The sequence below is a fragment of the Gasterosteus aculeatus genome, chromosome 5 (genome assembly GCF_964276395.1).
Source record: "Gasterosteus aculeatus chromosome 5, fGasAcu3.hap1.1, whole genome shotgun sequence".
Lineage (NCBI taxonomy): Eukaryota > Metazoa > Chordata > Actinopteri > Perciformes > Gasterosteidae > Gasterosteus > Gasterosteus aculeatus.
In genome coordinates this window covers 11220459-11236434 of record NC_135692.1, presented here as the reverse complement: position 1 = coordinate 11236434, position 15976 = coordinate 11220459, and the positions used below count along the sequence as shown (strand labels likewise).

The 15976-nt window shown below is 47.2% G+C and overlaps 1 protein-coding gene across 2 annotated transcripts in view; it reads left to right on the top strand.

The window, feature by feature from the left end:
- The first annotated feature begins 282 nt into the window (after nt 1-282).
- Nucleotides 283-15976, top strand: part of dock1 (dedicator of cytokinesis 1) — a 122102-nt gene continuing 106408 nt past the window's right edge. For both annotated transcript variants that reach the window (XM_040177593.2, XM_040177590.2), the window contains exons 1-6: nt 283-735; nt 14669-14752; nt 14922-14962; nt 15100-15155; nt 15442-15538; nt 15648-15796. In XM_040177593.2, coding sequence (XP_040033527.1) covers nt 693-735; nt 14669-14752; nt 14922-14962; nt 15100-15155; nt 15442-15538; nt 15648-15796 — 470 coding nt within the window. In that variant the 5' untranslated portion in view covers nt 283-692. The remainder of the gene's footprint in view (nt 736-14668; nt 14753-14921; nt 14963-15099; nt 15156-15441; nt 15539-15647; nt 15797-15976) is intronic.

The following is a 15976-nucleotide window of genomic DNA, read 5'->3' as shown; positions in this document are numbered from 1 at the left end:
TCAAACAGAAAAAAATGTTTTTCTTCCCTCAACTCTCAACTAACCGTTCGGTAGAGCACAGTTTGAGTCATTATATATTTTGAAAAACATATTAACTCGATTAAGACATCTTACTTTTATTCAAATACTGTGTTGTTGTAAAAAAAATATCAGATGAGATTATTATTATTTTTACTACTTTTTTTCTTAGTCAGGACATTAAAGGTCTACATATTTAAACGATTTACACTAAAATGAATGAATATAAATTAAAAAAAAACATGAAAAAAGCATAAACCATTTTCTAGGAAATACTTTATTTAGAGTTTAATAACCAAGCAAAGTCTCAACAGTGCATCCAACCACTTCCTCATTCTTGTACCTAACACACTAACACCCTAAACCTGTTTTTAAAAACTTTTCTCGTCTTTTCGGCGGCAGCGAGAGTTTGTCGGGACTCCTGTTGCACGAGCGCCCCCGAGGCTGAAACCCGCCCGCGTCCCCTTCCTCCCCCTTGCGGAGCGTCCTGTCACTGGTGGAAAATGGCTGCTCGGAGCGGCTCCCTGAAGCTCAGGCACAACTGAAGAAAAGAACGTTACAACAACAAAAAAGGAGTCGACGTTTAGCACCAGCGGAGGAAGGAGGAGGAGGAGGAGGCGGCGGTGGGGGTTCCACATCTGGACCGTCTCTACGCCACAGCCTCGACGCGGAGAATGTCTCGCTGGGTGCCCACTAAGAAGGAAAAGTACGGCGTGGGTACGTAACGACCGAAAGCCGAAGTGGAGCAGAACTTGCGCCCTCCATCGCTAGCTCGTCCCTAGCTCTCCCCGGCTCCGCCGCACAAGTTGCGGGGAAGGAGAAGGAGAAGTCGCGGCTCAGCAGATTTGTTTTCTCTTGTATGCTTTCGAGTGTGCGTGGATTTTTTTTAAATCGGTTTTGCCAAAACAAGGAATGTCCTCTTGTGTGTGTGTGTGTGTGTGTGTGTGTGTATGTGTGTGCGCGTGCGTGTGCGCGTGGATTGGGAATTGTTAGAGGCGCGCCTAGTTGCAGCGCGCGCGCGCTGTTTCCTGTGTTACGCGGGGCCTTCGCCTCGCGCCACTTCACTTCTACGGATAACTTCTCTCAAGTACTCCCCCCCGTTCCCTACTCTCCTCTAAAGTCCCATTTTTTTTAGTTTGTTCTGGTCTCTTTCTGTGTGTTTTCTGTCCGCGCTCCGGAAGCAGGAACCCTGGAAAACGGTGTTTCCGCTTTAGCGTCCGCCGTCTCTTGAGGAAAGCATCACGCAAAAGTATTCTGCTGCGAAAAGAAACACAAAGCCACGGGACCAACGTTCATTCTGCGAAGCACACGTGAATGTTTATTAAGCGTCATTGTCGCTCACTCGGCCGGCGGCTCGCTCTGTGCAGTTGTAGCATATACATTTACATTTGTGTAAATTGACAAAACAAACCGGAGGGGATTGATTTATGCAAAAAGTCCGTTGGTTCACTGGGTGATTTTTAGACGTCCTTTTTTTAAATACATTTCCATAAGTGTTCCCCAGCAGATAAGTACACAAGTTGGTGATTGAGAGATGTGATGGATCGTCCACAAAGGAACTGATGAAGGCAAGATGGACCAGGACGTTTTTTAATGCAGGCCTATTGGCGAGGAGTTGCATCCGTTGTTTATCTTTTGATTGGACTTGTTTATGGATACTGTGGACTACGAGGGCGACACAGTTCAGCCTGTACTCTAATAATGGCGGGTCGAATCTAACCCAGATTTTTATTTTCAGGGATCCCCTAAAACATCCCGGTGCTGTTCGATTTCAGTAAGCACTTTGACAAATCACATGTTTTTATTTTTGCTTCCAGAAAGGTTTTGCTACAATGGATTTGTTGTGTTTTTTTTTTTTGTCGCACGTAAGCAAACGTACCCAACCGCATGCGTCCCGATACCATTAGTGACACTGAGGCCGTGCGGCTGGATGCTGATTCCGGGCCATGGACGAGTTCAGCGGGTTCCACCGATGCTCCGGCGGTCCTCTCAGACCACGGCGTTCCAAATGAGCGCCCGCTGTGTTGCGGCCCCCCCGCGCTCTCGTCACCCGGTGTGTCTATAGGTGCGGATACGGTTTTGCTCACAATGGCGCTTTCTCGAGGGTAACGATCGCTTAGGGTATATTGTCAAACATCCACGAGATCTCGTAAAAGAGGGACGTCTCCCAAGAATCCTGAACGCAAAGCTGGACGAGTCGTTGGAACGTCGAAAGGCGGCCGCTGCTGGCAGGGGGGCCCGATGTGCTGCGGAGCCATTTGCACCTTTGACACTGTGCGTTTGGACCACGGAGCGCTAATGAGACCCTCGGTGAGACCTCTTGTGCTCACTGCGGATCTATTCCTGGTTCGGCGAGACTTTTGTCGTACCGTTTACCACTCTCATAATGTCCCCGTGGCTTTATTAGGGAACCCTCTCCTTTAGTCTTTTAATAATAAATGTTGTCTTGCATAGCAGCAAAGCAGTGATAATAAAGGGCTTTGTTATCACACTGGGAGATTCACACCACTGTGGATGGAGGTGGAAGCAAGGCCAGCAAGGAGTATCGCTCCAAATGATATTGTGTGTTAGATTTGTGCCGCAGTGATAGCCGGCAAAAATTGAAACGACAACAATACAAGCCATGAAGTAGTCGTGCTTTTGGTTCCTTTTTTATTTTAGAATTTTTTTTTTTTTTCTGCTTTTGGGTTCTGATTGTCTACGTGGCGACCAAAAGCCCCATCAGCTCATTGGCTCTTTTAGATGAGTTTGGAAATAGAACAATATTAACATATTTGGATTTTATCGTAACATGACGGTGGCTTTAACTACAGATTATTTTCTTTGTGTGACACTTGTTTTGTCCATCTTTTCAGCACCGGACGTGATGTAAATGAAGAGTTTTTCCTCTTTGCAGAAGCTCTATTTCACTGTCCTTGTTTGGCACAATTTGATACAGTTATTGATCCTTGGTGAAATGACGACAGAATGGCTTTTTTTTTGCCAAATAGTTGATTTTCACGTTAAAGTGCTGTTAGAAATGAGCACCCGTTGAAAAAACCCTCATGTCTTCTATCTAGAATCCTCCTTAACCCACCAGAGGAAACAAACCTTATTGCTTTTTGCATTGTTTCTCAGGATGGTTCCCAGCCTGTGGCCGTAATTCCACTTCCTTCTCCAAACAATGTCTTCCCTGCCTTTGGCATGTTCAGAATGCTGCCTGTCAGCGCCGCTTCAAATCGGCCGATCTGGTGAATCCGCATTCGTCGGCGTCACCGAGGCAGCGAGGCGCGTACACAGGGATCCATTTTGTATATTAAATGTAAAAAGGTTAAAATCAATCTCTTTTGTTTGCCCTTGAGTTGATATCACTCGTTTACGCGTCCGCTCCCTTGCCAGATGTCGACCGGCGTGGCCTTTTTTTTTTTTTTTTTTTGAAGCCTAGTTATTCTTGCGGCATCTCAAAAGGGATTAAGAAGGACCTCTGGGAAATGTCTCTGAGCCGTCTCTCGGGCTTCAGTGATGAATTAACCAGAAATCCTTTTTCGATGCAAATTTCCAGTGTTGTCTCATTAATTCTGTTTCATCAAGATGTTGCCGTTCCTTAAGAGAGACTTCAGAGGGTTGTGCTTCTGGAAGGAACCAGGGAGCACGAAGCAACAGGAGGATTAACTGTAACGCACACGCCGATGTTGAGACGGGAAATTACCAACTTCGGGATGATACACTTCCCACCTCTCAACGCGCTTACGTTTGATCTTTTTTATAGCGTTTTCTTTTTTAAAGTCATGGAACTCCGCTCACAACATGCCGAAAATGCTCTCATTGTACAAAACAAATGAATGCATTACAGTTTCCCAGCTTGCCGTTGCGGTTGTGGACAGTGTGGAAGTAATACTTCCTGTTGGTCGGACCACGGACGGATCTAAAGGGAACAGTTGGACACACGACGTTACGCGTCAGAGGCTGTCGGACATTTGGGAAGTTATTATCGAATGAGTTATTTCCATAAAGTCTTGTATACATGCAGAGACGGGGAGGGGGAGTCTGGTCGTTGCCACCGAGGCCACGTACCCCGTTTCACGTCAACAAGACATTCGACAATATTGTAACGACGCGCTTGCAGGAGCAAGCGGGCGATTTATCTCCTAAACTAAACTAAAGGAAGAGAAAAAGCTGACGGAAAGACGGGAGACAGAGTGCCTTTTACCTGGAGAGAAATAAAGCGGCTGATTTAGTGGGAAGGAGCCAGGAGGAGGAAGGAGGTGCCGCGCAGACAATCGGTCTTGTCAGGAGGGAAGCAAACCGCTCCGTCTTTGTTTGGCGCGTGTTGGTGTTTATGACCAGCCGCCATTTTGCTCATAAATAGAACCACGCAAAGCGAGGTGGCTGCTCTCCTGCTTTAACGGACCTGAGCTCATATCCGGCCCTGCTTAAACATCTGCGAGACCTTTAGTTTGATATGTTTTGAGTATTCAGGCTAGTAAGCTGTCTCGGTGTTAGCCATTGGCCCACCTCCTTCTCCTCCTCCTCCTCCTCCTCCTCTCTCCTTGGAGGTCAGTACGACGTTGCTATTATTCACGCTGAAAGGGAATCCCAGCGGTGGGCCGCGCCGCCCCGGAGAGCCACTTCTCATCGCGCGGCTGCGAGGCGGCGGCCAAGACGGTTGACAGCTGGCCTATTTAATGCGCACACAGCCGAGTGGCTCCACGCTCGTCCTCGTCCTCCTCCTTGTCCTCCTCGTCCTTCTTCTCGCGCCCGTGTCGAGGGGAGAGAGGGAACCAAGCGACGGTGAACAAGTCGACCCCTGGATTTACACATTGGAGGATTTGTAGCGTGTAACTGACCACACGACGTGCAGCTGCTGACGATTCAAAGTGGTGAATTAGGAATAAGACGACGTCGTGTCCTTTCTGAGGACTTGGTCCTTGTTCGCAAACTTTACTGCTTTTGTTTATTCCGCCGGTTGCTGCCGACGAATGTCAGCAGTGTGTAGCCCGGGTGTTTATTTCACGAGATGTCAGTCTTCATCGGCTCGGGCCGGACGGAGCTGTGATTTCTGATTTATTTCACCTAAATATGTTTTACGTCTCACAATTTCACACTTCTTTTCTAAGCTTAAGTTTAAGCTTAGTTCCTCATTCACTCGGTTGCCGTTGGCGGCGAGCAGCGCTGCCGTTTAACGTGACACATCCTCTGACAACCGCGTCTGTCAAGAGTCTGCGAGTCCCGAATAAGAAAGGAGACGGAAACGAACACATCCGGGTTGATGTTGATGATGATGATGATGATGATGCGGTCTGAGCGAGCGACCGTGGCGGGCCCCCGTCCCGTCGCCCTGGCGACGCAGGCGGGCCGACGCAGAGTATTGATCCATGCGGAGCAGCTTGTGCGTGGCCTGAGGAGAGTCCCCGCTGTGCCGCCCTTGCGAGCCCGACAGATGGCTAACGGTGTGGAACACGTCAATGTGACACAGAGGTCACCGAGGACGTTAATATATAAGAACTGCCGACTGCCGTATTAAATCAGGCGGCCACTTAACGAGGTTGTGTGAAGTCGGTGGCGGATACTCATGAAATGACAGCTTTGTTTAACGTCTGTGGGCCTCCATCTAAAATAATAGTCACTAGAAGTTCCCCGTAGGTTGTTGGGACGAAACCCTGCTCCTCTGCGACGACGTTTAGAAATGATGGGGGCGTTTTTAACCAGTAATTTGAGTGGCTTTATTATCTAATATCACCAAGTGTGTGCAGTGATGAATCAAGTTATTGGTACAAAATCAATGTTTGTCTGATCTGTTATTATTATTGGATGACTAATAACAATGCAACAATAATGGATTTTGATGCGTCCTCCCTGTGTGTATTGATTGTATTGTGTTTGTCCACTTGAGTAGAAGATGTCAATAATAATCAATAAGCCTAGAAAGCAAGCTCATACAAACAATATAAATTAGCAACTCTAAATGAATATTACTTGTCACGTACATGTATAAATAATAGTTCTTTTCATAGAAGACGCTCTCTTAAGGGAGTATGAGCTGCTCAATCGCTAAATGCAAACGAGAGGAAAGGATCGGCAGATTTAACACCCGGCCCGTGTTTAGTATTCCGCTGCGGCCGGGCCTTTACTCTCGCCGGGCGATGAGCTGAGCCGAGGCCGTGCCGGGCCGCCGGTGGGTGAGCTGACCCCGGGCGACCCCGTCTGCGTCAGGGGGGTCAAGCATAAGCTCAAAGGACCGGCTTCCTTTTGGAAAACTGCGTGCGTGCGGCGCCTGAGAGACGAGTGCACGGCTGTTATCAGAAGCCCCTCCGGCTAGAACGACATTCTCAGTTGAACATTATTATTTTGCCGCGGTGAACTTGAGCCTTGTTATCTCACACGCAGATACACAAATAAAAGGACTCGACGACTACGTTCAGAAATCAATTCTATTTTTGAGTTCCAACTTTAGATTTTCTTGTCTACAGAGTTATGATATTCCTGTGTGGTAAATAATAGAATGATAATTTCATTGCCATGTATCTCTACCTTTAACAAACACAGACATACTAGTTTAATAAACACATTATTTCTCCTTGAAAACGTACGTCGCTGAATTTGTATTAACACGAATATAATAAAAGGGCACACGGCTCAAAGCTAAAACCCTGTTTATTTAGCTCGGGTGAACCGATTTTGAACAGGAGGTAAAAGTACACAATAACGAGGTGAGCCTGGTGTTACGTACACAGATTTCAAACGGACAACACTACAACACCACCTCGTCTAGTGGCTTTAACCACCATGAAGCAGCCCAGTTAAAAGTAGACACCCACACACTGACGTTCTGCCAATATGTTTGCACCTCTTGTGAACTGGCAACGGACACTTCCTCCAACCTTGTAAAGGTGTTCGAGAACTACACTTGCCGTGGCAGTAATTCCCCGATCTGCTAACATCTACATCTGAAATGCAAACAGATAAATGAAGCCAATTGTACATTTCTCAACAATACGATGAGATTGCAATTCAGAATTCCGCGCAATTTTCATTTCACAGGCAACGAGGACTTGAAATGTATGCATGTGCGAGCATGTTCATTCACTTAAGTTATACGGTACTAACGATGAACTTCAATGGTTAAAACACTGAATATATGTTCCCTGTCAATGTTTAGAGCAAAAGCTTTGTTTTCAGAGAACGTATCCGCTTGCGAGCATCAAGAGTCAAGCTTGCAAAATATGTTTTTTTGGGGGGGGGAACTCGAGTGCAGCCATTATGTGCAACGTTATTATTTTGCCGAAGTGAACATCTGCCGCGTTAGTTTGTTTTTCAGGTATTATACTGGACTCAACTTGAGTCTTGTAATCCCACGTTCAAGGACTGAAATGTACAAATAGCAGAAATAAAAAGGCTCATCAGCTGCGGCCCTCGTTAATGTTGCATTTGTCACCTTTTAAAATGTCCTGTGGGTTCTTTCTGGGACTTCTAATGGAGACGTCAGTCATTGATTGGCGCTGCGGAATGGGCCACGTGCAGCTTGAATCGGCCTTTCAACGCGGCTGGCATTTGATGAAATAGCCTTTTGTGTATTTGTGCAGTGTGTGTGTGTGTGTGTGGGTGTGTATGTGGCTAAATCCTGGATGAAGTCAGAGCGCTGCAGCTCAGATGTAGGCTGGCCCATCGAGGCGGTGTAATGCTTTTGAGTGGCAGCTGTACTCTTTGATAGACCTTTCAGGGGTTTAGATGAAGTAATCTGTCAAAGATTCTGCACATTTTGCTGGCCGCCACGTTGTATACCTGCACTTTAAAATCCATCGTCCGCATTTGCATGTATGTCTGTTAATCAAAGAAATATTAAATGTTATTTCCTTAATTATTTTCTCAATTCATTTGGGGCTGTAGAATGTCTCAACTGAAATGACACTGCCCACAACCATGACTTTAATGATAAATCAGTTACCAAAACTGTGACAGCCATATATTTAAATCAACAAGGACTATTCTTTGCTGTTTTACCATGAACTTCATGCAAATTGATCATTCTAGTATACTTTACCTGTCCTCGAAGGACATTGAATACAGAGCTGGCTGTAAAAGCCGGTACACTCTGTAATTCATTGAAATAGGTCAGTAGCACCGTATATATATATCTATGAGTAGCGTGAATGTGAGTGTGAATGGTTGTGTGGGTTGTGTGTGTATATATATATATATATATAGATATATATATATCTATATATATATAGATATATATATCTCTATCTGTGTATATATATATATCTATGAGTAGCGTGAATGTGAGTGTGAATGGTTGTGTGTCTCTCTGTAGCCCTGCGATTGGCTGGCGACCAGTCCACGGTGTACCCGTCTATCGCCCGAAGTTGGCTGGGATAGACTCCAGCCCCCCCCGAGACCCTGTGTGCAGGATAAGCGATTTGCAGATGGATGGATATCTAATGAGTAGCACTTAATTCCAAATGTTGCATTTTGGTGCATTCTCAGAACGTGGTATTTTTGAAACAGGTTTCTGCCCACCATCAGGACAGGACAGTCATGCGCTATGCATTTCTGCAACAGTCATTTGTAAAACCACAAGCACTACCACAGGCCAAGCCACCTACACCAAAAGTAAACAAAAAAAAAAAAAAAGCTGTGCAAACCCGGCAGCAGAAGAGACCGGCCTATAAATACATCATTAGACGCACGCTGTGGGCTTTTTCTGCACACTACAAATTGTGCACGTCTGGCTCGGTCACTGCTCTAATAAAGTCAGGCCATTTAATGACACACTTGATATGGTAGTAGTTTTTATTATTTAATCAGCAAATTAGTTTCCCCCTTTTAAAATGTTTTAAAGTAATGAAGTGAGTAAAGATTGAAATAACGAAGGAATCGGCGGCGACGACATCTGTCTTTTATCCTGAAAGGGCTCCCGCTGTCTTTAGCCCAGGTCCACTTATCATAAGTGCAATACTAAAAAATGTCGGCATTCTGCGACTGCAGTCAACCTTTTCTGACTTTATTATCTTCCTGAGCGTCTTTCTTTTTTTTGCATTTCTCTGCAGGCCATTTCAAAGAATTGATATCATGCCGCTCTCCCCTTGCCGCCGCCGCCCGCCACCGTCTTCTTCAGAAGAAGAAAAACTCCCGACTATTAATAACCGCACGCAGAGAAGGTCCCAGGCATTTCCTGTTGCACGCGGCCTTTTTTTAAATTTTCTTCTCTCGCTCCACTTGCTCGACTAGACGCGGCAAAACGCCACCTGACGAAGGCCGAGCGCGGCGCCGCGTTCTTGTCGGTCGGTGGAGACAAAACCCTTTTTGTCACCTCGCAGATGTTTCAAGTGAAAACTTGTTGAGTCGATCGCAGCGTGATTGTTCAACAACAACAACAAAAAAAAGTCAAGGTAATTATGCTCTCATTAGGATGCGCATCACCAAGAGCTGTAACACAGGGCGGGAAATAATGAGCTGCTCCTCGCTGTGCGCAAAAGCAGCTAATCTGTGTTGGTTCTGCCGAATGACTGCTCCTCGCCGCGAGAGAGTGGGAGTGTGAGGAACGGATCCAACCCCCGCGCCCACAGTGTCTTGAATAAGACCTTCGAGATGATTTGAAATGATTCGCCCGGCGAATGGTCGAGTCGGTGAAGCGGCGGGATGGTTAGCCCCTGATCGGTGCGCCGCGCTGAGCCGCTGTTTTCGGGATGTGTTTTCGTTTTTTCATCATTTCTTTTTTCAATTAAAGGCTGCAGAAGCAGAGCTGTCGGCCCCGCGTTAGATGGTGCATTTGGAATCCGCATCACATCCTCCACCCCCCTCCGGTGTTTCCTCCTGGCTTACTGGAAAGGGCCTATCTGTGTATCTATTTGTATCTGTGGTGATGGGGTAACAGCCTGAAGTGGCCCTTCCTGCTTGTTTCAGAGGGAGGGGGCCAGCGAGCGAGGGCGAGGCCCTCCACCAGCTCAGCTGCTGTCGTCTTCGTTTCAGGTCAACTACAATGGCATTATCTAACCCTTTTCGAATACCAACTATTCTGTTGGTATTTCACAATCCCGGGGTGACCGGTCTGCATTTGCCACGCAATTAGAGCCGCCGGGCTTCCGTCTGAACGCCCAAAGCTCTTATTGCACCTGATTAGAGCCGGGCTCCAATGTAATTATCCGATTTTCCCACCGCCTCCTGTACTGAGAAGGCTCTTCCTCCAGGCAGAAAGTGTCGCTAAGATGCTCTATCGCTGAAAACGTGGCTCAATGATGAAAATGGCGGTAATTGAGGTCTTGTTCGTGCTCAGTGGTGTCATTTTAGGATTTGTTTTGTCGACAATTTGCGTTTCATTTTTGGTTGGTATCATTACAACAATTTTGAGAATCATTGGTAAACTGACAATGATTTTCTCACCCCTATTTTCCATCTTGTTCTATGTTTGTGTCTGTGTCTATGTCTTGGAAAACCAAGTCAGACAAGGCGAGACATTTGTAGATGACTCCTTGAGCTCTACACCCCAACCAAAGGCTTTTCAAAAGCTTGCCTTTCCCCTTTTTGTTTCAGAATAAGGCTCAAACGCTTTAAGATCCTCTTCCCGGAGCCTACGTGGCTCTGGTCAGGTCCCTGAAGAATAGCTGCCAGCTCTGTATCGCCACCAGCACGGCTCGTGAGAGAAACCCAGTAAAGACCTGCAGCAGCACCTCATTTGCCGCTGCAATGTTGAGTCGAATGCACTGTGTCCTGCAGCGAGGCGACGCTTTGATGTGAAAGAGCTCTCTGTTGAATCCACTAAGAGAGATGCATCAGAGTTATATGGCCCGATGTATAATATCGTAATGAAATCTCATTCTCTCAAGAGCGATGTGTGTGTGTGTGTGTGTGTGTGTGTGTGTGTGTGTGTGTGTGTGTGCTGGAGTGTAATGATCATCCTCTATTTCGTCCTGCTGCCAGGAAACGGGCCTCCTCAGCCCGCTGTGTGCTTATCCAACTCCTGCAACCTAAGCACTGTATTAAATTCCTTTTCCCTCGCCCTTCATTACTGTCTATTACAGTTTCCATCCCTCCTCCCACGCGATTGAACCCCTCGGGCTGTTTTGTCCGAGGGCCCACAAGTAGGAAATGTTTGGTATTTCTGCTAAAATGACTAAATTACCAACAAGTTGGTCGGTTTACAGAAGCCAGCCGCTACAGTCGTTGGCACGGCGGCTCTACACGCAAAGACTGCTGCCGCTCTGCCCATCTTGTTTCCTCTATCCAAATGGGAATATCAGAACTGCTCCTATTCCATTCCCTATTATTTAAATGTGCACAAGTGTCTTGAACCACGAGTCTCTGGGAGTATGGTGGAGGGTTGGACGCGGCGTCATCGTAATGTTGCCGATGATCTTAGCCCGGCTGATCGTGTCCATCTGCTCCACTGCACGTTTCCTCCTGGAGAATCCTCTTGTCCTGGGCGGCTCCCAGCCCACGGGGACTTTACACCAAACATCAAGAGGCTCATTTTTCTTCTTCTTTCAGATGAGACTTTTCCATGCACCACCCTTTCCTCTCTGTTTCCCACCCCATCCTCCACCAGAACTGCACCTTCATCCCGGTGTAATGATATGTTCCACTCTGAGTGGATTAGTGCAGGTTATTAGCGAGCACAAAGTGTGGCGTTCCAATCAGTCCAGTGTTTATACGTGATACGGGTGCGGCCGTGACTGTGGCGAGGGCGTGGACGTGCGCCGGCTAAGTGGATGGGTTCTGGTATCTGTATCGTTTCCTCTGACGATTGCTTTGTCTTTTTTTGGGGGAGTTTGCACAGCCTCGTACGAGTGATTATGAGTGGTGATGAGTCCCCGGGAAAATCATGCCACTGTTTATCTAGTCCCCCCCCCCCCACCCCCCTCCAAAAAAAGGAGAATCATGCACGGCGTACTCTGGGGGAAAATACGGTCTACTTCCTCATCCTTTTCGTCTTTTCTCCCTCTGATGGATTTTCTCTTCTTCGCTGCCTCCAAATTGACATCAGTTTCCTCTCCGGTATGCAAATTCATGTTTATGGGTAATCAGAGCTGTCATTCAAACCCCCCCCCCCCCCCTCCTCAACAAGAACCACTCCGGCGCCGGCGTTGCAATGTGCTGTCACTGCCTCGCGCGTCAGAGCCGTGTTTGATGGTCGTCATTTACGCTGCGTCTTCCCGGGGTGTCGTTTGTGTTCACTTTGCGATTGCGCCCCCCCCCCCCCCCCCCCCCCCCCCCTTTGCCCACCCGAGAGTCTCCTGAGCGCTCATTTGTTGGATATGAGAAAAAAAATGAGACTCATCGGGTCTCTATCTCGCTGCGGTTTATTTGGGTTTGCTCCCTCTTGGCAACCTGACGTGGACCCACGAAATGAACCCACTCTCAATAACAGTTTAATTGAGGGCGCCCCCGCTGCAACAGCTACTAGGCCGCTCTCTGGCGCCTGCTCGCAGATTAATCCCACCTCCCGCTTTTTGATTGTTTGTTAACCCCCCCGCCCCCCTTACCACCCCCATCCCGTAGGTACCTTTTTGTATCCCATCGCGGAACCACGGAATTCATTTAACTGGGGGTCTTTGTTCCACTGTCAGCCGATGGCTCGTGTTCTAGGGCATTCGGGGCTGGGGCCTGGTGGATTGTTCTGGGGGAAGGGGGGGCAGAACGCACGTGCACTTTGATAACACAACAACACAGCCGAAACGCAACGCAACGGGCCTCACAGAACGGGGAAGCTGATGCCATATGAATGCTGAACCTCAGATACCGCCCGTCAGAGGTGTTGTGTAAACACACTGTCATTGTTGAGGCCGGGCTTCAGGACGATTCCCAGTTGGGGTGCGCAGATCCCACCGAGATATGGGCGTCGGCCAGTACGGAGGACCAATCCCCTACCAGTGTTTCATTCAAAGGCCTTAGGGCTGGCGCGTGCGTCTGCGTCTTTATGCAATTCATGGTTCTAAAAGTCTTGCGTGTGTTGCAGAGCAATTCACCGTCAGAACAACAGGCGGAGTAACGTGTTTTTGTCGAAGACGACCTAGAGAGTCTGAGACGTCTTTGTGTGTGGAAGTCGTTGGTTTGTTTATTTTATTTATCATAGACTTTATTGCCCCGCGCATCGCCACTGCTGCTTTTTATCATGGCCACATTTGTCCCGTATTTTCCTCCACAACTTTGTTCCCCTCGACTGGCGAACCGACGTTTGCGGAGATTTCTTCTGACAAAAGTTCTTCAATCTGCGTCGAAAGCGACGCAAGCCTAGAAAAATGGGCCGACGCACGCAAGGAAATGTGAAAAGGCACGCAAGGGACACGCAAGGGACACGCAAGGGACACGCAAGGGACACGCAAGGGACACGCAAGGGACACGCAAGGGGCTCTTGCGTCTGCGTCGCTCTGAAAACGCAGAAGCATAAAATAGGCTTTACTGTGTGGAAGGTTTGACTGAGGTTTGATAGAGATATAAATATGCTGACTTATCTGTTGTCGATGCACCATTAGCGAGCTGGGAGGGCGCCGGTGCCTTCAGGGGGGGTCTCTTCCAATTAAGTCGTCATTCACCTCTGGAAAACCTCTGTTGAAGGGGCTGTGCATGCAGTCCCTTAAAAGAGCACGCACGCACGCACGCACGCACGCACACACACACACACACACACACACACACACACACATTTCTCAGGTGTCTGTCATGGCCGGTTTAACAGAGACGTGTTGTTCTCACTGAAGGTAAGGGCCACCTATCAGGATTTTATCAGTGTTATAACATGACCTTGACTTGCAATGCAGCAAGTAGATGGAGTTAATGTATCCACATAGATCTTTTTTTGAGTGCGTTGCAAAACAAACAATTTTTTCTTGTTAGTTTATAAGCGAGATATTGCAAGTGTGAACTGATCTTCTAGTACATTTGGTAAAACATAAAGTACAATGCATTAGGGATTTGTTTTTGGAGCAGATTCTCGACTGCAAAAGAGAGCTTTCTGAACATTTTTCTCTTATAATAATAATATTAAAAAGAAAACTGCAAAACATATGTCAGATTTATCTCCAGGTATCGTCATTTACCCTACGCACTATTTAAACATGAATCCCTTAGCATTGCGCTTGATCTTTTAGGTAATGTCCGAACCCGTTGGGTTTGTATTAGCTGAGTTGTATTCAATCACTACTCTTCAATGAATTGTTATTCAGTAGAAGTTGACACACTTTCCCTTTTGGCCACTTCATTTAACTCCGACAGCAACATGTTGGCGGTTTAGCAGCCGACTTTAGGGAGCCGCCTGTGATGTGCTCTGTTGATTCCTCTTCATCCGGCACACAAACACAAGTGTTGCGTTTGTGGTGTTGACCGGAGATCCAAAGAAAGAACATCCCCAACACTGCAATATTTTATTTTCGTTCTGTAATCCTCAGCAAAATCTTGTTTTCCGGCATTATTATTGTTTTGGTGCTCCCTCCATCACTATTGACTCCTTTGCAGTGGGCGGTTGGATTGGTCGGTTTGTTGATATAGCAGCATTGATGGTGCCAGACCCGGTCGCCTCTGTGTCAGAATGCGTGGGTGGACATCCTGTGGATGTGCGATGCCTCTACTACCACGTTGTGATCGCACACAATTAGCGCCACAAGGGAGCCAAGCGCTTTACTGCCTTTATTTTCCCTCATGTAATATCTGCTCCTCCTTGTATATCTCACTTCAGCAATCTATAACTACGATGCCCGGGGAGAGGAGGAGCTGTCGCTGCAGATCGGAGACACGGTGCACATACTTGAGACGCATGAAGGTGAGAGGAGGCTTACGGATGACACGCGTGAGCCGAGAAATGATTCTCCTGTCATCACTACAAACCGCTTGTCTAAACGTTTCTACATGTCCACAATAACAATATATCTCTCTATATGTCATGTATGGAAAGAACAGCTCACATCTAACATAAAACTCTCCTCCATTAGACTGGTACAGAGGGCATCGGCTGAGGAGAAAATCCAAAAAGGTGAGCGGCCGGCAAAGACGGGTTTCACACACTCGTATGCGTTTGCTCTTTAGAGCTTGAGTTTTAAATATATGTGTTCAGCTGTCCCTCCAGTGCTGCTGTAATGACGTCCGCTCTGTAATCTCTTCCTCTTACAGGGCATATTTCCTGCTTGTTATATCCACCTGAAAGAAGCCACAGTCGAGGGCAGTGGGTTAGTATTCTCCACCTTCTCCACCTTGTCATGGTTTAAATCCCTTTGGCCAAAGATGTATTGAGCTGAAGACGCCAGCGGAAATCAAATGGGATGAGAAGTTATTTCACTCGACTTATTTTCTGACCAACTGGGGAGCTTTCACTGACCTTGAGGATCAGATGTTTGTTTTCACAGAACTATAAGAATTCTTTGACAAAAACAATCTGAGTTTACTTGGATATCAGGCGACGGTCACTCCACGTGAAGAGGAAAGGTGTCTGAAAGGTGTCTCCTGTCCCCGCAGGCACAAGGAGACAGTCATCCCCAATGAGCTGCCCCTGGTTCAGGAGGTCACCACCACACTGAGAGAGTGGGCTACAATATGGAGGGACTTGTATGTGGTAAGCACGGATGCATTTCCTAACTCAAAACAATTAATTATCTCACATGTTCAGGAGCGTATCAGCCTTGGAAATTGCCGTATTGGTTGAATTTTTTTTCCGCTTTCAGGGCAACAAGCGGGAGATGTTCAACTCCGTCCGGGACATGATCTACGACCTCATCGAGTGGCGTTCCCAGATCCTGTCCGGAACCCTCCCGCAGGACGAGCTCACCGAGCTCAAACAGAAAGTCACCTCCAAGATAGACTACGGCAACAAGTGAGGATCCAGTCTTCAGAGGCCTCCAGCCTCGTCCTCGCCTCCCCGCAGCTCATATCCCTTTTTATCCTCAGATCTATCTGGAACAAATTACTATTGTTGGAATAGGTCAGCGGTGTCAGTCAATAAAAAAATGACAAGTCATCACTGGCTTGATGACAAACTGGAGAGATTCAGCTC